Raw genomic sequence first — 23,482 nt, forward strand, 5'->3', positions numbered from 1 at the left:
TTTTTGAAGACCGAAAGTGTGCAAGAGGCGGTGAGATACAAGGTACGCTACCGCTGTGGTTAACTGATGTTAGTTCTGACACGATTATTTCCCTTAGACCGTTCCTCCCCTCCTGCTCTCGTCTGCGTCAGGTGGTCCTGTGAGCGCAGCGTTACAACACTTGTTACATCCACAGTGATATTCGTAGTGTTGATGGTTCAATTCTCGGTTTGGACACACTCAGGACGTGATATCTGTTCTCCTTATTATTTTCAGCAGTTTTATCAACTTACTGTTTATTGAAAAAAACACGCTTTTAAGCCCTCCCCCCCCCTCCAAAAAAAAAAAAAAAAAAAAAAAATAAAAAAAAATCACGCGCGCGCCGCACACACACGCACAAATAACTCAGAAAAGTATACCAACAATAACGCGACGTTCGTGCAAGTTCACTTTACTTTAAAAGTTGCTGTAAAGACTTCGTTTCTTCGTTTGCGAAATGGGGATAATGTCCATTTCTCAAGCAAGTTGTCAAATTTGAATCTCGCGTTTGCTGTCATTCAAGATCATGCACCAACAGTGTCAAGTTCAAATAAAATTGCCCATGTTAAGAACTGCATGCCTTATGCGATACGTTACCACATGACGTGCACATATGTTCACCCCTTTGAGAATCCATAAATAAATATCCACATCTTCAAACACCTCACCCACGTCACTACTGACTATATGTTGTCCCCCTAGGGTTTATAGACTGTAGTTCGCCAGCTGTTCCATTCATCTGGGGTGTGATGAAATTATCGCCATCGACCTTCTGTGTGGCGATCTTTAGCGTCGTCGTGTTTGAAAGGATTTGTCTAAAGAGGCCTACATCTGTCTCTTGCATGTGTTCCATCCGCCAAACAGGATAATCCCAGTACAGCTGCAGTCTCAACAAAAAGGATTCCAAGTCAATGCAAGGCTGTCTTTCCTCTCCAACTCATACCGTCAATCTCAAAAGGACAGGCAAGCAAACAGGCGTTACATACTACCCCCCTACACACCCCACCGCTAACACGATCTCATGAGATTCATGGAGAAAAAGACGTTAGCCCTTTTCAAGCTACCATTTCAAGACAGCTTCTGTCTGTCTGTCTGTCTGTCTGTCTGGTCTGTCTGTCACACACACACAGCATGCCTGTAAAGACATGAGACTTCTTTGATTACGACCTAGACGTGTCATTGAACTGAAGCTCACAAAGCAGACGAATAAAGAGGTGCGCTTATCACCTGGCCTTCTTTTCTACAGATCACGCGTGCGGTCCGCCGACATTAGGCAGGAAACAGTTACCACAATACAGTCGAGTGCGTCATCAGCCGAGAGGGCGAAAAAATGACTCTTAATAATCACAGCTCATGTATAAGGCGCAACTTTCTTTCTTCCCTCGAGTTCAAAGAGAGGGTAAAGGTCCTCCTGTACTCAGCACAACCTCACAATAGTTCATGACGTCAAGGAAAAAACAAACAAAAATGCGTTTGTGATATTTGGAAACGACTGTATAGCTTATTTGTACTCAGTCGGCAGACTGATTTTCCATCACAACGTAGCTGTCTGTGTCGGTCTCTCGGGATTGAACAAAAAAAGAAAAAAATTCACCGAGAATAAGACAAAAGTACAGTTCCACAATGACACCAAGAAACAAGATAAACACCTGCGGTGACATCGGGATAAATCCGCCTGTACTTGATAACAGGTCTGGTGACACGCAGCACTACTTCGCCTTTGATCTAAGCCTGACCCTGGGAATCCCGTACATGATGTATGGGCGACCCGGAAGTCGAGTCCTCTCCGCTCCGTTTATATTGCGACGTTCTACCCAGCTGCACCCAGTCGCCTCCCGCACAATGGACGCCTCACTATGGCGACACAGCGGCTTGCGATGCAGTTCAGTGGAGCTGAGGTGCACTCGGTGACCTTGCCTCAGCAGGATGACCGCGAGCAGCTGCTGGTTGACCTCCTTCCTCCACTTCATCCAGATGTTGAAATCCTTTTTATCCCCCTGTGTGCTTGAGGAAATCCAGCACTTTGTCTTTGGTCTTCTTCACCTCTGAGCGATTGAAGTTTAGGTCGTCCATCGGCTTGTCGATGTCGTAGTCCGGCTCTGGCTCCTCTGCCATGTCATAGTCCTTCTCGGGCTCCTCTGGACTCGTGATGTTGAGGGTGATGTCTCCGTCAATGTCATGGTAGGGTTCAAGGTCAGGTTCTGAAAGAGGCGGCGCTGTGGGGATAAGCGCCTCGATGGCGTCGAAGGAAAGGTTGACTGAGGAACCGTACTCAACGAAACCCTCGTTGTAGAACTCTCGGAGGTCGGGATACAGACGCATCTCCATCTCTGCTTGTTCCTAAGGCCCAGCCTCTTCCATCTATTTACAAAATGTCAGTCAAAGGAATCAACCTGCTTTTCTCCTCCCCGTGCGGGAGCAGATGGATCTAATAGGTCGAACTGTGAGCAGCGTTCACTCTGAAACATACAAAAATATCCAGTAATTAAAACGTGTCAACCTATATTAAAAAATAGCCAGTACTAAGTACAGACAGTTAAAAGGGTACGATTGAAACAATAGTTTGTCGAGTTCTCATTGTTTTGATTCATTGGCGCATCCTATGCTGAAAATTCTGGAAGAATTGTGTACTTACCGATCACGTGAAAAAGCACAGCAATGTGAGAAATACTGCTGTCATTTAAAATCCATGCACCAAAGTTTAATAACAGAAAAAGGGACACGCAATCTTGCTTGCGCTGAAGGAAACTAGTTGGCTTGTCCTTACAGCTGTTCCTTTCTAACCTTAACGGTGCACGTCTGAAAATATAATGGCCTGATCGTGCCATTAGCAGTTTGCTTTTATTCAAGGACCTCACCACTCCACCAACCCCCAAAGTGTGCTTTAACGACTGAGCGGCTTTGTTCAGACTAGAACAAAAAAATCGAAGGAGCTACTCTAGACATTCGAGGTGACGTCAGAACTGGTTGCTAACGGCTATATCCCATAATCCTACCTGCCATTTTTTTTTATTTTAGAAAAGTCTTTTGTAAACGAGTAAATGCTCACTGCAATCTATGACAAATGTTATCCTCAGTTCGGTAGCGGAGCGACCACCCCCAACCCCGCGCGTCTCCAGGTGACGGATAGGAGAATGACCCCAAGATATGGAGGTTAGTTGCGAAATAAGCCTGGTTCTTCCTAGACGAATAAGCAGACAAACTGGCGGGGTTCTTACCAAGATAAGGCAGGTTAGCAGGTGACACTGCTGCCCACAGTAGGAAAGATCCCATGTGTCCAATAGAGAGTTTGAGACTCAGCGCTGGCGCGACGCGTACGGGGACGGCAACGTGTAGCGTCACGGGAACTTGCGTGTGACGTCATCACTTCTGCCACAGCCAGCCGTACAGCTACACGGCGCGACGGGTAGATTGGAGCCTAGCGGTTGTGACCAGAACGTGTAAATTGTTCGCTTTATTTCAGCTTTTTTTGCAAGGATAGTCAATATAATTTCAACTGTTTATAATATTTAAATCTTCTGCAATCATACTTTATGCTGGAAATTAAACTAAGCTGCTTGTTTATGAAGTTAAAGCAGTGAAAAACGACCAAGCCTGCAATCGCTGGTTTATGTCTATTCAATCTATGTACAAGACTTGCTCAGACACTTTTCGTGTAAAGTTATTTAATGATGAGATAAAACTGTTAAAGATAATAATTATAATTTTCTTCATCATTAGTTATCTATCCCAAAAATAACCGTTAAATATTTCTTAGTACTATTATAGAGCAATAGGAACAACTATCTATAACTCTTGAATAAATATTTCATACCATAGGCAAAAATTATTTCTTTATGTTATTAATTTTTTATTTATTATACAGTTGTAATATTTATGTTTTTTAATTATATATATTATTTTGTTATGTTCTGTATATTCTATTACAGTTATGCCATAATTTAAGCAGTAACCATAAGCAATTTCATCTTTTGTAGCATTTTCATTTAACAAGTTTTGATTGTGTAATAGTTTATTATTCTTAGGAATTATAGTGGGTCAGGAATGAAATGCTGAGAAATTTTGAAATTAAATTGTACTGGTTATCCCTGGTCACTACTAGCATTTGCATATTTTTATTTTACTTTCAGAGGCAAAAAAATTGTCTATGCAGTTTGTTTTTTTTTTTTTCATCAAAATCATATTCCTTGAATTATAACGAGCATACATAACAATATCACAAGCATTATATAGTGCCAGGCATTTTTGTCCCCAACATTTTGTGCAGAACTCTGATTTAAAGTAATTTCAATATACTATCTAGTATCTAACAACTAGCCATTCGCTCCATTGCACTATACCATATATAAAATATAAAAGACATATAAGGTAGTGTATGTCAACGTGTATGAAAGTCTAGTCACTGCTTAAGTTTTGGTCAACAAGTTTCATATAAGGTAGCCAAAGTTGTACAACTTTTTCTTCTTTCATTTCCAGGCAGGCATTAAAAATTTCAATTTTATATCTATATTGCAGTATCTGAATGAATGGTTGCAACTGAGGTGTGGTTTTTTTGAATCTGCAAGAGTATATGTATAATTTAGCAAGTAGTAAGATTAAATCCAGTACATCGTCTGTCTTAAAGTTATTACTGCATCCAAATAAAACCAGGTGTTCACATAATATCATCCTTGTCATAATCCCACATTTATTTGACACATAATTTTGAAAGTTTTGCCAGAAATCTTGAACACATTTACATTTCCAAAAAATATGTTGAATGTTTTCTTTTTCACTTCTACAGTGGTTACAAAGATCATCAATTTCTAGACCCATATTAAATAAAGCTATTTTTGTCCCAGTATTCTATGCAAGACTCTGATTTGGAGCCATTTTAATTTAATATCTTTAATCTTGGCTACTTTCCTGAAGATAATGTGCCAATCTACATTTCTATTTAGTCTTGTATCCCATTTTGAGCAACAGTTAGGCACATGTGTATTAGTTACCATGTTATCATAATACAGTCTTGCACCTTTCTGTACAGATTGAATTACACTAAGAGTTTTATTTGTATCATAGTCAAGCGGTGATGGATCAGTTGCATTCTCTCTGTCTTGATGCATATATTCCTTTATGGCTTCTATGCAACCATTTAGAGAGACAAAATTAATGTTTACATCATATATCCTTTTAACATCTTGACATGATAGAAAATTACCTCTTTCATCCAGCAAGTGTTTAATTAAATATATCCCTTTACCCAACTTCTATACAGAAATGGCTTATTCCCAATCTTAATTTTATTGTTACAAAAAATAGGCTCTGATATAATCTCTTCCATATGTTTACACACAACACTTTCTCCAAATATCTCGTACGCTTTTAAAACATCCTTCCAGAAACTATTTACAGTTACAAAAGAGCCAACTACTGGGCCAAGTTTGTCTAGGTAATTTAACATTTTATGTGAGGACATAATAATCATTTTCCAACTATGACTGGTTTTCTTTATGTTCCGCAACCATGTTAGTTTTAAGGCATTCATATAAGTTCTAACATCAGGTATGTCAATCCCCCCATTATATACTTTTTTAGTAGACACTTCTGCTAATTTTATCCTTTTTTCCACCCCACACAAACTGAAATATAGATTTTTGAATATTGTTAACAATATGATCTGGGGGATTTGGCAGCAATAACCATAAGTGTGTTAATTTTGACAAGATTAAGGACTTGAGTATTGCTATTCTTCCTAATGGAGTTAACTGTCTTTTCAGCCAAATCTTGTACAATGTTCTAATTTCGGCTAGCTTACTATCATAATTTAACTTTATACATGCTTTTAGATTATTAGTAAACCAAATACCAAGAATTTTGAACTCTCCTGGGTTCCACTGCATCTGTAAATGGGGTAAATATTTAGCTGCTGAATTTGCTTTGCTTCCCAGCCATATTGCACTTGATTTTTCAGTGTTCAGAACTAAACCAGATATTTTTTTCGAACAATTTTAATGTATCCATTGATTCTTCAAAAGACTGTCTATCACCCTCTAAAGTCAATTCTGTGTCATCTGCATATTGTACAATTTTTGTTTCGCTGTTTTGTATTTTTATACCTTTTATGCATTTATTTTTTCTAATCATAATAGCTAGAATTTCTACACATAAGATGAATATATAAGGCGAAATTGGGTCCCCCTGACGGCATCCTCTTCTAACATAGAACCATTCAGAATTGTCTATGCAGTTACTTCCCGTGCATTCGCGCTCCCGTCGCTTAATCGCAATCGCTTTCTCAGAACGGGTACGCGTAGAGGCGGGCCCTACCCGTTGCAGTACGCGTCTTCCCTACGCGTCATGAATCTCAAACTCTCTAATGACAGGTCCACCACGCCATAAAGAGACTCGTTATAACCTCTGGCCCTGGGGCGGGTTTCCCAGCAAACAATTCCCTCCCCGCTGGTGCTCACAGGGCAGAATGTACAGACTATGACCTAAGGGCAAGTATCCTATAACAAACTTGGAGTGTTGAAGACAGGTAGGCGTACTCTTATCAACCACAACACCATGCAACCACAGTCTAATGAATCTTGGAGACAACATCGATACCCTGCAATTTCCTGCAAATAAAGTTTGACGGCAAAAGTCTAAAAAAATCATACGCCGACCTCACGCGACTGAGTTTATTTTTGTTGATTTCATTCACGTGTGCGGGAATGAACAACAAACAAAATGGTGCTTCCTATCCTGAATACTTGAACGCTCTTGCATTAGTTTGTTGTTTGTTTTGCAGAGAGTGTACGCATTTACTCGCAATTTCGTGTTCTCATCGGCTATAATTAAAAAGGAAAAAAATCAACGAAAAATACTATAGACGGTTAATTATTTTATCAGGTGAATCAGATCACTACTGTATCGGTTTGAACTTGTCTATTAGCTCGCCTGGTCCTGCTGCTTTACCATTTCTTACAGCACACGCAGCATCCATGGCTTTCCAGGGGATGTAATAACAGTTCAGATCTAAACGTGCATCGTCATTTACCTCCCCTACCTCATCAGTGCCCACGGCATCAGTATGAGAATATTAAATTATCCAATCAAACTGAACATGTTTAACAAAGTAGTTATACCAATCAGTTTTGTCAATTTCATTTTGTTGCGTTTTCTTAGGTAGAGACCTTTTGAAGCATTTCTTTATTTTTATTAAAACATTGTATACATTTTTTTTTTCTGTTTTCTGTGAAGTTCTGAAGTTCGTCTGCAGCTTAATCCAGCAAGGCTAACCAAGCATGGTGGCTCCTGTACTTAATGAACTGTCTATTAAATAACAGTATCTGCTTAAATTATTGACATAAGTGTATTACACTTAAGCACACAGCTACAAAAGAAAGCTGAATATCATGTAAACGTGTATTTAAAACCATTAATACTCACAGCATCCCATATACTACTAGCAGATCGCGTTTGCCTGATAAAATAGATAGAAGCAGATAAATATGATAAAACTTAGCAGAAGATTTAGTAAACAACAAAGATATATGTGTGTACGCAATAATTAAAATAATCAAAAGCATACAGATTATCACATTGTACTGAAATACATTCCAAAAACAAATAGAAAAAACCTTGCTCACTTTCTGTCATAACAAGAGTCTGTAACTGTGTTGCTGTTAAGATCAGCAAAGATTGCACGGAACCTACCGTGGAGGTGGGAGACTTTCTTTCCCTTCCGTCCCCAACCCCCTTCTCCAGCCCTAGCTAGGCTGAGAACTTATTAGTTTCTCGTGTGATTTTCTTCACTGCACACTATTCAGTCTCCTACTGAGTTTTCCTTTCTTCTGAGTCACCTTTCTTGTAGCTGTCTAACAAAGAGCAGCGCAGTGTGTGAAAAGGGTATGTCGACCAACACGAGCGACCTGTACCGCCTTCTTCAAAAGCACCCGAAGTGCTTTGGGAAAAAAAAAAACTGCAGCTGCGTACTCCGGGTGGTGTTACGTTGGAGTAACAGCTCCAGTGTTACGGTATGTTGTGTCTTTGTTAACAACCTTTCCACCCCCCTCACCACCCCACCACCACAACCGACAAAAGCTTTAACAAATGATTATAGTGTTCTAGTCACTAAATCTCATTTTCCTGCTTTTTGCTGTGTAAAAAGAATTCTTCTTTCCGGTCTAGTGAAGCTGCCAAGTTATGCTCAGTGGATATGCTGGTCTTGCAACATTATTGACCCCAAAATATGTAATTAATTTGAACGTATTCTTAATTTATCCGTTAAGAAAAACAAAGACAAAACGGTTATGATTTCAGTATTTGTCGATAAATAAGTAGCAGATATATGTATGTACTAATGACCAACAGACATAATTTTTTTACACAGATCAATAATTCCTTTTATTAAACAAATTAACAAATGAGCCTGACTCGCAACATAAATCGAAATGTTCTTCTCTTACTAAATAAAGATGAGCACAAGCAGGCGAGATCTCTCAACACATTCAGATATTATTAACAGCGATTCCCTCATAAATCTGCGCAAAAACGTATAAAATGTTTCACTAGTGCAGCTGTGTAGCAACAATGGTAAGCAACCATCAAGAACGTTGCACAGCTGTGTTTATCCTCTGGGATGTTGCTGCTGTAAATCATCTTTCTTCAGGTGACATCGCGCTGAGATGCGAGGTTCCACCTGTTTATTGGGTCATGAAGGACTGTGTGCTCGCGCTGGTTTGACCTCAACGCACCTGCTAGTCCCAGTTACCCCAGTCGTGTGGTGGTGGTGGTGGGGGGTGTTTAAAGAAAGGAAGAGACAGTCTTATTCTTGCATTAGTTTTTGTGTTTTCTGTTTTTCCTTTTGCACGCTTCAATCTTTCAAAATGAGTTTTCTTATTATGTGGTTCCTCTTTGCGTTTTCTCTGTTTGTACTCATCGTCAGTGCTGTTTTTTCTTCTTTCGTAGTTCATATGTAGTTTTCCTGTCCCCTGTATGTTGCCCATGTCTCGTTCTTATTCTTAAGCGCTAATTGCATACTCCTAAGGAGTGTGAATATGTGCTTTACAAATATCATCATTGTTGTTATTATTATTATTGCTATATAATAATGTTATATACACTCTTATTTAATTTCCAAGGTGGATAAGTGGATACCCGCAGAAATGCTTACTGAAATGGGGTATACCCATAAGTACAGAAACTATCCATATCTTAAAAAGAAAAACAATTTGTCGCTAAGGTCAGCAAGTTTACATCCTGCATAAAAATAAAGCCCACTACTTACTCGGGTATGTCTGTGAGTGCGGTAAAGCCGTCCCTATACTTGTACAGCCCGCAGTCAAACAGGTGAGTGAATGGGGGCGCTATACACAAAAAAGCGACTTCTTGAGAGTTTATTGAACTCCCCTTACGACTCTGACATTTTCTGGCTTTTAATTCATGCTGTTGGGAGGGAAATGGGGGGCCAATTTGATTACTTGATAACACACGAATGCACAGGACCTCACTCTCTCACACACATACACACTCTGTCTCTCCTCGTGCAAGACCCCTTCAGTAAAATCGCGGACACAGGCTGTGACTGTGCAAACACCTGTGCTGACAACTCAGGGTGTTCTCTCTCTCTCAGTCGTCGACACAGTACCCGGTCAGACCTCTTGGTACTAGAGTACACACTGCCCGTGGAAGGAACAGACGCAAAGATTACCCACGCTTGCCCTCTGACCTTTGCTTCTGATCCTGATTAAACTGCGCCTGCCAAGCCGGTCGTCTCGCAGTAAAATATCGCCAACAAATGATCAACCTCCAATGTCTGGTCTTTAATAGAATTTTTATCTTTATTTTTCAGGATATGTTTGTTGCTGTAAAAGCGCGTGTGCGCATGCGTGTTGAAGACTTCGTATACTAAAACTCGCTTCAATGTGCTAGTCATAAGATAAAAAAAAAAAATGTCAAACAATTACACATTCAACGATATGTCTGGCTAAGAAGATCCCTCTCAACACTATCTTGATAAAAAAAACCCAAACAAACAAACAAACAAATACACCCGTACTGCTCTCTTCCTCTTCGTAAACCCCATAAACTTCTTTCCTAACAACACACGATAAGTGAATTTTTTTAAATCGTTCTCATACGTAAACAAGTTTAATTTGCCTTTCTGTCAAAAACATACTGAATAAATGTGGGACCATATTGACTGTACAGTTTTATATTTCACATGGAGCAATTCTATTGACTCTCGGCAATGTTCGTCATAAATACAAAGGAGCCAACCTGCTGTCCTTTGCTGTCAACATGCTCTTTAAAATATGCTGATCTTTTCTTAAACAAAATCGCAAAATACGCTTTTTTTAAAAGTCAAAACAGGATGTAAGCTCCAAAAAAATAATCTTTACTAACCTGCACTCGAAGTCCTCCATACACTCCCCTTCAGCTTGCAGCCGGATATCCAAACTGAACAGAAAGAAGAGTACACCTTGGGTCTGTCCTTTTTATCAATGCTCGGGGTTCACCGGTAACAGTCAAGTATGCCGCGATGTAATACCCATTATGTCCAGAAGTAGGGCCCTAACCTGTCCACAGTTGCGATTACCCACCCCGGGTGGGCGCTTGCTCTAACGAGGTCTTTTGTAAGTCAGACATGTGTAATACACAATGAGCAGTTGATAAGCGAAATGGATTATGCGTGGACAGTTAGGTGGTCAGAACAGCGTCAGGCTGTGCGGAGGGGATAATTAGTGGCTGTCGAGAGGTTAGCTCATGACAATGAGTAATCTATCTCAAGCAGCGACCCTCCACCTCACCATGTATGGACGGAGCAAGACCTTAATTTAAAAGCGCCAAGATTAAAGTTAGGTCATCACCATGGAGACGGGGTGGTGTAATAGTCACTGCCACAATATCTCCCCTCTCTCCACTCACACACAACCACACACATCTACCTACTTCAACAGCGCCGAGTTCTACGATCAGTCATCAGCATGGTGACGAGGGGCTTCAATCCTCTGCCACAATCATCTTTATCTCTCCCCACCTCTATCTCTCTCTCACACACACACACACAAATCAGTTCAATGATCTGTTTCAGTTACAAGATCTGTTTTCCACGGACGTATGATACAAATCCGTGCTGTTATTCGTGGAGATTTACCACAACTATCAACCTTTCTATACTCCTCACTCTCATTAGCCTTCATTTTCTCAGCTCTTCCCACTTCAGCATGGCTTCCCTCCACCACTCACCCCATTCATCACAATCCCAGCTCCCTTCCCCCTCGTGCTGAGGCTGTTTATCATCAGTAGAATTAGTGACCCTTCCTGCCTGCTGTTAACCCCATAAACTTGACAAATCGTGACGAACAATCCTCCTTCATCATGAGGTGAAATGCAAAAAGGCAAGCGCACGTGTCGTTGACAAATCGCTCGTATCAGTGTTCACCCTTCAGCATCATGGGTGCGTCAGTACTGTGACATCTGAAGAGTTGTCAGTGTCACAGCAGTCTCCCCTGTGGTCTTAAACCTTTCACCTGCGAAAGATGCCAGTGGGAGGCCTCTCCCCACTTGAGATCAGCGTGTGAACACACGAACACGAACACGGAAGACTATAAAAACAAACCAAGGGACAGGCCTGGCAAGTCAGTGGGTGTTTGCTTGATTACACACACATCTGATCGTAACACGTCAAACACGTAACAGCTCGTAACGGTCTAATCACTCTAATGATCAAAAGACTTTACACATTGTCCACGGATCCACCCCCCCCCCCCCCACAACCCACGACAATGTCACCGCACCGGCGAACAACCCGAGCGTAAACCAGATGCTGGACCAAACTCAGCGATGACAGAAACTTATCCAGTGTTTCTAATCGTAAATAAAACGTAACGGTAGCCTTCATAATATTACTATTCTGAAAATTGTGTGCATTCATTCTTATAAACATTTGCCAAAGTCACATCTTTGATAACATGTGTTTGATTAATAAAAGACCCTTAGCGTCACTCTTTAATATACACCTATGACATAAACGTTCCTCAGATGATTTGTAAGCAGAAATATCGATAAGACAATCACAATGCATTAAAGACGACCATTCTTTAGAGATACAGTGAAGAAAAGCATGAAGGCAGGGTCGTGATACATGTTGATGGCGTTAAAAATGATTTCATCAGAGCATCGGATAACGAATGAAAAGCCAGTTTAAAGCCTATGATCACTGCATGTACAAACATAAAGTGATGGAAGATGAGCTAAGGGCTCACGGACTACGTGCCTCTGAAGCCAAACGTAGTGACGACTAACTGTAACATTTGTTTCCTCCTGGCAACCATTATCGGGCGACAGAACTAGAGGTCGTTACGTGAAGGAAATCGATGAAGACTGAGACAGGGATGGCAAGTCATGGACAGTAGAAAAAGACGTAAAGAACTCACCTGGACGTAGACTACGGGATACTGCAGCTGATCTCTGCCTTCATGTCCGGAGGTGGCACAAGGTACACACACACACGAGTTGCCAGTTTGTTGGGGTACAGTCCCCTGGGAATGGCACGAACGCTCGTTTACGTCTTACGTCAGTGGAGCGGACTGGATGACTGCCATGTGTCTGGCTATTTTTAGATCACGTCTTTGTCCAGCTGTGGCGCTGAGATCCCATTGGCTGTTACAGCGCGCAGTCGCCAGTCACGGGCGTGTTACACGCACACAAAGACTGTGTGTGTGTGAGAGAGAGCGAGGCTGTTTCTGAGTCTTTATAACTGAGCTCAAATATTCTTATCTGTGATATTTATTATTCATAGGCATCACTAAATGCTGGTTGTACAATTTGGCGGCTGACATAAGCCTTCATAAAAAATTTAATGGCCATAAAATTCAGATGGTAAACAGACACAATTAATGTATACTTCTTTGTATGATATAAAAAGACCCGGACACTCATGTGCTCATCAATGTAGTTCAGTTTACAGCAATTCAATAAGCCTTTTGTCAATTCTGTGGTAAAACAGTCGATCTGTTGTTGAGAGTGCCAGTACACTAACACAACTAGAATTTCAGAAAATATACTCAATCACAATAAAAGTCCCAATAAAAGTAAATAAAGTAAGTTTTATTAATATATGATGACATAAAAACAAAGCAACTATAATATGACACACACATATCGGGTTTACTTTATCGTCTTAAAAAATACACACATTCTCTGGTAGGAGACATTACGCATAAAGGCGAATTTTAGTATTTTTCAGTATTCAAAAATACTTAAGTGATTTTCCTCTCCATCACCTCCCCCCCCCCCAACTATCCTAACACGCTTCGTGCAATGATTCTGCTGCAGGGTGATAAGATCACTCGCCACCTCAACGCAAAGGATACTCGCTACGTGTGGTTAATATCCTCAGGCATGGCCATAGTGCATGACTGGAGACCTATCCTCATCTTCAAAAAGAAAAAAAAAATTGCAGATGAATCATTGATGAAAAATAAAATGGGACTTGTCTGGATGTCATTTTTATCAAAAGTAACGGTATGACCCTGTAGAAAACGTATTTTCTACTTTTAGCAAGTTTGGTTTAGACCACCAACCGTACACTGGCCTCGGCTAATGACAGGACAGGATGGTCATGGCGGGGCCCATAAATCTGACCAGGGACACGGGACACGCCGGCCTAAACACGGGGGCGGGGTAGAATAGTTATAGATCAAGATCAAAGGGAGATGTTATACTTATAGTATATACTTATAGTAGTAAAGAAATGAACTGTGAACATATGTTTCATTTCCATAGAAAAAAAAAAACCCAGAGTGAGGAATGTTACGTCCGCCTTCTTTAAAAGAAAAAGAAAAGGACAAGAAGAAGGAAAACAATCCGCTGGTTACTCCAGATCGCCCTGTTCCCCTCCCCCCGCCTCCTCTGGTCAGACCTACCTATGCATCTCTGACTCTGCCGCTGTCTCATGCATGTCTTGCATAACCTTATGCTGTGACTTATGAAGAAACAGCGTGGTATGGCATCCATGTTTACACTCCTCAAGCCTTCCTTGCTTGTTTCAGCTAAATTGTTGTGTTATGCCCTGTATTGCTCAACATGCAGATACAAAACAACCAAGCTGGGTTTCTACTTTTTTGCCGAGTTCTTTTGTCCATTTGAATGAAACGCATGCTGTTTTAAATGAAATTTTCGTCTGTCTGCCTGTCTGTGTGATACTACAGAATCACGAAAAGGTTTTAGAATGCGCGCTCACTAGTCAAGGGAAGTCACTCTCATCACTCGTCCTTTCGCAGACGACCGCAGATCTCAAGTGACAAAGCGAAGGATTAACAGCAATGAAAAGAAGATAAAAAGTAAAGTAAAAGTTCGTCGGCAAAAAATGAAGAGGTGAAGAATAACACTTGTTCTATGGTACGTATTACTTTCAATTCGGAATGACGTCGTTTTCAAATGAGGCGACCTAATTAAAATAATGATAATGTACAGTTATCGGCACGGACTTATAGATCACAGAAATTTGTGGTTATATCTATCACTGCGCATAGGAATAAACTGGATAAACTTTTTTCTTCTAAAAAAACTGGATAAACCTTATAAGCAGCCTAAACGACAGGACAGCAACTGAACCTAAACGATTTTTGCTGATTTTTTCCTTGAGCAGAAATCGAGAGACAGAAGTGTACTGCTGTGCCAGAGACAACAAACTCGCTCATATATTATCGCAAATGGTGCTGTAAGGATCTCAAAATAAAGTGAGTCTTCATTTACTTTAAAAGATTTGTGCTTTCGTTGATTTCCCCCTCTTCTTTCCACCACCATTCTTTTTCTCCATTTTATATATATTTTTTTCAAGGGAAATAATTAAATGTTCAATTAGAAGCAGCGGTTATTCCCCTTTGTCTGCAGGCGTCTTTAGTTTCTGTTGAAAACGAAAACCTCTTTACCATTGACGCCTAGCCTTCGTAATTGTTCTCGCGGTCTGATTATTCCTAAGTTTTCCATTTGTAATTAAATCGAAAGTTTTCAAGGTGTAGTCTATTGCGAATAATCGCAGACGACGCGCATAGATAAACGTAACGAAAACCAATAGAAAGCTTTGTAAGTTATAAATTCTTAATAATGTATATCTATAATTATTTTATCAATTACTGCCATAGATATATCAAACAATTTATTTAATTATTTAAGCTCAATTTTTGTAAAAAGGTTTAGTGTTCTAAAGAACTGTGGACTATGCGCGCGTGTGTGTGCTAAAGCCTATATTACTGGTGTTATAATTATAAATTTATGAAACATACCTATAAGCAGAATTTATTGTGTCTTGCTTTATTGTTCGCTTAATATCATCCACCATATTAAGTATGAAGGACTATGGACAAGGGTTATTTGCAGATTTTCTCCATGCGAGGGAGTCCTGCGCTACTGACTCCCGCGAATACTGTAAAATATATGAACTAACCAGTGTATCCAGGATTGTCAGGGTTGATTTTTGCCACTAATTTGTCTAGTTATTTAGTGTCAACTTTTAATAATTCACCTCATTTTAATCAAACGTATTGATATGCTGCGTCCGTGTAGTGATGTAGTACAGCAGTGCTTTTGATTTCCAATCCTTAAGCTGTAATATTGTCCGTGGGTTGACAGCTCATGTTTCACATCATCACATTTATTTGTAAGTTAGACACCTGCTTGCACAACCATGTTTTTCCCCCGAAATGAATCTTTATGTCTTGATATATAACTCTGTACTAAAAGAATATTGAACAGCACAGAAGATAATATAGTTCATGAACGTGATGTCTGAAGCAAAGCGCAGATTTTATGAAGACAACAGTGGGGGCATCTAGTGCTTTAGTAAAATTACAATGCAAATTGACAAACATAAGTATTTAACTATTTAAACTTATTTTACCAATCACCAATAGTCTGCGAGCTCGTTTTTTTGCAGAGGTGTCTGAAGTAACCTCAAACAAATAGAAAAAAAAGAAGGAAAAAAAGTAAAAGTAAAATAAAAAGGAAAAACAAGTCATATATGCTCTTGTATTCAATTTTCAAAACTAGCTAAAAGAAAAAAGTGAAGACAAGTCATCTGCTGTTTTAATGTGGGGTTGGACTAGTACACATGAGTTTTTTGTCTTTGTTAGTAGAAATCACTTGTATCGAGCTTCTTATTGGCCGCGAAACTCTAAAGAATAAAATAAAATAAAATAAAATAAAATAAAATAAATGATAGAGCACGTGCATAGACATCACAGAAGGGAGGCGAAAACTCTTTAAAAAAAACCAAAACAAACAAAACAAAACAAAAAAAACCCCAAAAAACCCCAGGCAATACTAAATCCTCCTCCTCATCATCATCATTGTTATTGTTGTTGCTGTTATTATTTAAGTCATCCAAGGCAATTCTTCAGCCATCCATAACTGCTCTAGTACTTTTCACTTCTCCTCTCACCCTTTCTCCAGACTTTTCACTGTTTTGATGCCGTTTGGATACCGCCTCCTTCTTTATCTGTGCTCGTTCTCATCCTCTTTCTGTGTCCTGTAGTGCGTTTGCCTAGGAGGACGTGCAAATAATCAATTAAATGATCACACACAAATCCCTCGCTGCATTGAACCAAGCTAAATACTGTTATCGAAATATGGTGCATAAGGCACACATCCCATTTCTGACACTCACACACACGCAGTCTGCGCCAGAACCGTGTGAAAATTCTTCATTTTCCTCTTTTATCTCAACGCTTTATTTCCCCTGAAGCGCTGCAAACATTTGGGGAAAAGAGTAATTTTACAACAAATCTGATCATTTTCCACGGAATTAACTATTGACCGAAAGGCAGCAACGTGGAGAAAACGTTGTATAGCATCGCGTTTTGCACATGTTCCGACAATAGGATTCGAGAGGCCTGGGTGAAAGATCAACAAGATAGTTCTGGCAAACTCAGCCGAAGTTGCAGAAAATGTAAGTGTGCACCGAGGGGTTAAAACCATTTTCACCACTTTGTTAGTACCACTCAGCCTCAAGTTTCTCCAAACAAGTCGTCGAGTAAGCTTGTGTTCGTCGTATTTCGCTCTCAGCCAAAACGAACGACATACATTTTAAAAATAATTAGGATCTTTTCATTTAAATGAAAAAAATTAACATGGTGGATGTTCACGGGGCAAACATTAAATCAATAATAATGATAAAAAACCTAACCAGCTCCACTTGGCGGAATAATTTCATTCTTGAAATTTCAAAAATAATTAAATGCATTCTTTCTTGTGGCACAGATGCTCACAACTTCGTTAGCTCTATGGTAGTCTGGAAGAAGAGCGCAATTCTAGCGGCCTCCTTATTTAAGAGTGTAGGTGAGATTCCTAGCACACACCTAACCGCAGAAAAACTACATATAAAATGTATATATACATGAATACATACAACGTTCACATATAGGTACATAGTCTACAAACGCCTGCACGTACACACGTTCAGACACGTTAAACGCGTCTTCCATTTTCTGTAAGTGCAACGAAGGATCGCTTGAGAGTGTTGCTCTTGTGAGATGTAGCCGGCGATTCCATATCTGAGTCACGTGAAATTCATTTGCGCGAGTCCGGCAGTCCGCGTGAGGTTCGTACATTTCCACAGACGCTCTCCGTTGAAACAAGCTGGGTCGGAAAATTGGCTCATTTTCTGAGATACTGAAAATATTTGTTTATCCCTCTGAACACTGCTGCCAGTCTCTCTGTCTGGTGCAACTCCCCTTGCAATTGCTCGAAGTGAAATTGCAACCAACGTGTAATTTCAGCGATTAGATGTTCAACAAACAGCCTGATCTCCGCCATCGCGCCTCCTTTGTTCTTGGGGAGCGTAAATGTCACCCGATAAAGGAGAAAAATATTAGTATTCGAGAATACTTCAGACGCCATTTTCTCTTTTCCTCTGCATTCGCTGCAGTGTGAATGGCGATGTTATTAGACTTCATGGATTTTCCCAGACCTTTTGTATTTTTTCATTCCTGCGCCCTTCATGAAAGGCAAAGACTTCGCTTGCCGAGGGTCAAGAAACAAACTAAAGTGCACAATAACTGATAATTGCAATAATTTACAGTAATCTCTTTCGGGTAATGTTACTTTTTATGTGAGACTGTAGATAAAATAGATTTTTATTCTCCACTCCCTGATTTTTCACAAGTTACATACTCTGAAAGCTGAGGGAACTGACTGTGAAGTATACTTACAGGAGAACAGAAATTGCCCCACCGATTGATTAGATGTTTATCTTGAACGTGTTTTTAAGCTGATAGTCTGTGTTTTTACTGTGTAGTTAATAACTGTCTCAGACCGTATTGTCCTCGAGCTGTGCGAATGAGAGAATTTCTATCGATGTGGCTGAGGTAGTTGTCTACGTTTATCGTTCCCACTCAGCCTTAACATAAGAAGTGGCTGTCTTTTGAACAGCGCGGAGAGCAAAACATAACGAGTCTCTTCGCTTACTGCTGTCATCAGGTAATCTTTAGACCTCTTAGGACACGGGCTGCTTTGTTTATACAGAATTAGGCGTTAAATACATATACTTTCATCAACAGCTGAGGCCAAGTTTCGGCCTACTTACGTAAGCTCGTGGAGGATCGAATAAGAGAAAAAAAGAAATAAGACGGACAGACAGACGGACGGACGGACAAATAAATGAGAGATAAAGATGGACGGACAGACATCTTTTTTAACATTGCATATTATAAAGTTGGTGCTCTTATCGTTTATATCGTTTATAAGATTTTCTCTATGTGTCATATCATGACAGAAAAACGGATGTATGTGATACGTGGTTAGCTGGTTCATTCAGTATGATCACAAAATGGCGCCCTTTTCTGTTATGGCGGTGTGAAAAGCTCTGAAACTGTGGGGCGAACCTAAAACAGCGAGAACACTATAAAATCTGTTCTGCTTGCAGTAAAAACAGAAGGCATTTCTGCAAATGAACGAGGCAGGAACACTGTTTGCATTCACGGAAAAAGCTTCGTTTATTTTCAAAGGAAACAATACAGCGTGTATCTATTCTAGCACAAAAGTGTCATCCGCCATAGCAGAAATCAAAACAGCCCACATTTTATGTCAAACTTATTACACAGAGATATTAAAGCAATGTGGTTTGTTTTGTGTTGCGCATTGACATTACTTCCATCAATTACAAAGTTTCTTTCAAAATGTTTTAATTGATACTTGGTGTGATATGCACAGTAAAGTTGGTAGATTCGTTTATTTTGATTCTTTCATATACGCAGCCGTCGAAATAAGAAAAAATAATTGAGCATGGGGGTATTTGTTTTATTTGGTGAGCATTCTGCATGCGCACGCATTTGAGATATTGTACAGCTTGCTCAGATGTGTGTTGCAGCCTATTATTCTTACCCGCCCCTGCTTTGTGTAACATGGGATGGTAACCAAGCCATTCATACAATTTTGAACAATTTACAGAGGGCTTGCTTGAAGTAGACAATCCAGGTTATATACCCCCCCCCCCATCCACCAACTCTACCAGTTGTGGCCCTATAGTTAGAAACATAATACCTTACTGTAATAGTATTAGATCTATGGCCACGACCACTTACTATGTTTTTCTTGTGTAGATGGTGCTTTGTTTGCTGGTTATATTTGTCTCGAATATTGGAAATATTGTCAATAAAGGTCATAAAAAAGACGTAGACACTTCTGGACTCCTTTCAAGCCAGAGCAAGGAGTACCCATTTGGTCGTGTCCATCTGCTGTCAGAACAAAACCCTATGTACAATTCTCTACTGAATTGTCGCATTTGATTCAAGCTGTTCCCTTGTGTTTGCTTTAGGCTGGGTCGTGGCAGGAGGCGTATTCATTGTTGAAATTAGCGGTGACGGACACTTATTGCTTTTCTTGACTCCTTATGTCAGTTTCTCAGAGAAGCGGATAGCCGATGAATTAGAGCACTGGCGTTCGAACCTGGACTTGCCGAAGCGCCGGTTCGATATTCGTGTGGCGCAGCGAACTTCCCCTGGTCGACATAATAGTGAAAAGAAGGAGACTGACACCACGCGTCGTAGATCAAGAGAAATAAAAAGGAAGGGGGAGCTATCCTCGGTAAAAGATGGGTCTCTGACCATAAAACGTCAATACAATTCCAGAGAATCAAAACTTTTTCCCACTTCGACTGAATGAAAATCAGCTTTACAGGTTGGATGCTGTTTTAAACATAATAGTAGGAAATCTATTGTGTCGCTTTATTGTACATTATAACGGCCTTAGTGCCTTTTTCAACTAATCGATTTCTGGCAATTTGGGAGATTATGTTAGTAGATCGACATTAGTGATTTTGGCAGGCAGCCCGGAGCTTTTACCTTTAATAGTTCGCAAGACAACGTGGCAGAGAGGTGACGACACATGCAGCGCTCGCTGAGTCCGTGACACGTGACCGCACGCTCGCGCAAGCAAGCCTGTCTGTCGTTTGCTCGATTGGCTTTCTATTGATATGAAGATAATCATGGTTCATTACGCAAGAGGCACAGTAACTATTCTTTGAAAATGTGCTCGACATTCTAGTATGGATGCACTCTAGGTACCAGATCACTGTAACTTCGAAGGAAAATTTCTCCCGCAGAAGAGTACCGAAGTTTTACTGCAAACGGAGGTAACTTCCGATAGCAGCTGTTTCATGAATAAACTACTGTTTGTGATTACACTCACAATATCAGACACATCTTCGGGGCACGAGTTCATTTGAATTCCGTTTTGTCTCTTGACGTGGGTGATCGCTGGGAAGACTGGAATAAAGCAACAGCTGACAGGGTTCTCTTCCTTGACTTCAGGGTATAATCGGTGGCTAAAAATATGTGAATTAGACTACTCAACATTACTTTCATAACGAACGGAAATATGTATTATTTAGTTACGATTTTAAAGAAAAGCTATTTTTTTTAATTTCGCAGAGCACAATTGATAGATGGGTCAGGGATAGAGAGATGCTCACCAGAACGATATTTCCATATTATATAAGGAAATCCATAAAGCATAAAAATACAATTTAAAAATGTTTGTTTAGCTCCATTTCGTTCAACATCCGATCCCAGTTTCCTGTCCACCATTTACAATGCATAATGCACGTCTGCACCGCAACCACGACATCCCAGAGATTTACCAAGAGACTTTGGTTCGCAAGTATCGACATTCCCTCTAGCACGAAAGCAGACCTTGTGGAAATCACACACAACTGATTTTTAAGTGCACTGAACCTGACAATAAAAAAAGTGTGTGTGTATGGCGGCGGGGGGGGGGGGGGGGTACAGCTATGCATTTTGCAAGTGCCGATGTGACATCAACATCTCACACGCCGGTCGAAGGACATTCTTTGCAATAAGAAATCCCAGAAATATGCAGTCACTTAGAATGGCATAGAAGAGATGTTTATCCATACAATTTTCCATACTTTACTTAAAAACGATCGTTTAAAAACGCATCAGAAATTACTTCATTTTCGTTCAAAGTTGTTAGACTGTTATTTTAATATAAAATACGTATTTTTGAAAGAGATGGTAGTCTGGAGTATGCATTCCTTCTAGAGAGGGGGGGGCATGATTGGAGAGAGAGAGGAAGGAAAGAGAACAACTATGTTGTGGTATGCTATGCATTGTGTTATAGGCAACGTATCCAACCACCAGACACATTTTAAAAAATGGGTTACTAGGCCCACGCTTTTGTTGTTTCTTACACCCTCGACTGCGATAGCCTGGGGTCATAGGCCAAGTTGTTTATGAAATAGCAAATCCAATTATTGGGCGTGCGCACTGACACGAGCGGTCCGAACGAGTACCCAGACAGCAAATTGTTAGCTACGGGACCAGCTGATTAGCGGTCACGAATAGCATCTATTCCGTAGGCTTTCGTTTCCTTAGGTCAACAATGGCTCTTCGTCATTTCTGTTTGGTTCGAATCCCTGAACCAAGGGTAAATCTCAGGTCAACGCAACAAACGTTTCAATACACCCACCGGTGTAATCGCTCAGGCGTGCGCGTTGAAGGGCTGTGGCAATGGTCCTCGACCAGCTTAGTAGGTATGTCGGTGGGTGGATTGGTAGGGGGAGAGACATAGCAGACATTCCTGAATCTTTAGTGTAAGGACCCCTCACTCTGCACACGAGCATTTGTAGTCGCCTGATGTCGTGGACCATGTCCCTCACTTCAGGGACAGGGAAATACCTTTTTACTTCAGATTTCGGATGTAGTGTTATACGGCTTAGCATCGCAAGAAAGAAAGAGTAAAACAGTTTGAAAAGTTCCCACCATAACATTGCAGGGATTGAATCTTGCCATTTCCTTTATATCTTCTTGACTTAAACTGTTATCAAGTGTCTATAACAATTTTTCTGTGAAGTTTCTATCCGGTTAAAAAAACTTTTTGACTACATTCTCCATTCTGCTTGGTTTCTTCTTTCTTCTAGGCTTTTTCATTATAAAAAAAAAAACTGAAAAAAATTCAGATTCATCATCATCAAGCGAAATATTGCTCAGAAACTGAGTGCAGTGAAGTACTTGGTGACAGGATGTACATTCCTCAGGCTATTCCTTGCGCTTTTAGCTAACAAAGTGTTTACGGAATTTTAGACTGCAGCAACCGAATCAGACTTTATTAACTATCAACACAGACCAGGTTAGAGAACAATCGACACATCATGAAATAATTAATAGCCGACACAATACGCGAACACCAAGATTGTTTATGCAAGTGGATTCGTAACTTATTCATCAGCTGCAGCCTCAAAATTCCCCGCGCCTCAATAACACTGAATCCATCTTATGACCGAATGAGTCACGACGACGACTCCAATGATGATGATGATGATGATGATGATTGATTGATGTTGATTGATGATGGATGATGATGGATGATGGATGATGATGATAATGTAAGGAAAGTTAATAAGCTTCGTAGTGCGCTGTGGAACATAGGTTTAATTCTTGATGAGCCGCAGAGGGATCACTGCCAAATCAGAACAATAATGGCCAGCAAGAAAAAACAGTCTTACCTATGCCGTCTCTCTTTATTATTATTATTTATTGAAATCCTCGTGGGATGCGCGCTCGTGCCGTCTGTTAGCATTTGCTTAAAAGGGCACGCGTGTGGGTGTGTGCGTGTGTGTGTGTGCGTGCGCGCGCGCGAGTGCACTACAGAAAAAGAGACAGGGAAAAACTACTAGGAGAACACTATTCAACCCCAACATGCAAACAGGGAGACTGAAAGATAAACACACAGTGCGGACAGCTGACACACTAAACAGAAATAGAAAAGATAACACAATAAGCCATTTCGTAAATTTCAAACAAGAAAACGACGGCCACGCAGATCGATGCAGCAGAGCGATGCGGAGAAAAACTGCGCGGCGAACTGCCTTCCAAATCCACTATTATTTTTGCCCGAGGCGACAGGGCAGACACAGCGTTATATGGCGTGTGAACCCCATTAAATTGACATAGGGATCCATAGCCAGAGAATGAGA

At 40.4% G+C, this 23,482-nt stretch overlaps 2 protein-coding genes across 16 annotated transcripts in view; one reads left to right on the plus strand and one right to left on the minus strand.

The window, feature by feature from the left end:
• Positions 1–414: 414 nt before the first annotated feature.
• LOC112574378 lies at positions 415–12,747 on the minus strand. 6 transcript variants are annotated; one of them, XR_003101426.1, is made up of 3 exons: positions 12,426–12,747; positions 10,393–10,446; positions 415–2,477 (listed from the first exon to the last, which is right to left on the minus strand). XR_003101426.1 is itself a non-coding variant. In XM_025255421.1 (2 exons), the coding sequence occupies exon 2, from the start codon at positions 2,344–2,346 to the stop codon at positions 2,008–2,010; it is 339 nt and encodes a 112-aa protein (XP_025111206.1). In that variant the 5' UTR covers positions 2,347–2,477; positions 7,702–7,719; the 3' UTR covers positions 415–2,007. The 6 variants fall into 6 exon arrangements, 2 of the variants coding, with proteins under 2 accessions (XP_025111206.1, XP_025111205.1); XR_003101427.1 differs by lacking the exon at positions 10,393–10,446; XR_003101429.1 differs by lacking the exons at positions 10,393–10,446; positions 12,426–12,747 and adding an exon at positions 3,237–4,361.
• Positions 12,748–13,626: 879 nt separating this feature from the next.
• Positions 13,627–23,482, plus strand: part of LOC112573981 (forkhead box protein D3-like) — a 64,765-nt gene continuing 54,909 nt past the window's right edge. For 2 of the 10 annotated variants that reach the window (XR_003101308.1, XR_003101314.1), the window contains exons 1-2: positions 13,633–14,391; positions 14,642–14,732. The gene's annotated coding sequence lies outside the window, so the exon portion shown is untranslated. Of the gene's footprint in view, positions 14,392–14,641; positions 14,733–23,482 lie in introns of all 10 variants that reach the window. The other 8 variants (XR_003101315.1, XR_003101313.1, XR_003101309.1 and 5 more) reach the window with 8 other exon arrangements.

Source organism: Pomacea canaliculata, linkage group LG10 (assembly GCF_003073045.1).
Source record: "Pomacea canaliculata isolate SZHN2017 linkage group LG10, ASM307304v1, whole genome shotgun sequence".
In the NCBI taxonomy this organism is placed as follows: Eukaryota; Metazoa; Mollusca; class Gastropoda; order Architaenioglossa; family Ampullariidae; genus Pomacea; species Pomacea canaliculata.

Bases quoted from the DNA above. Each gene is read 5' to 3' on its own strand.
- LOC112574378 (XM_025255421.1), bottom strand. From the start codon at position 2,346: ATGGAGATGCGTCTGTATCCCGACCTCCGAGAGTTCTACAACGAGGGT.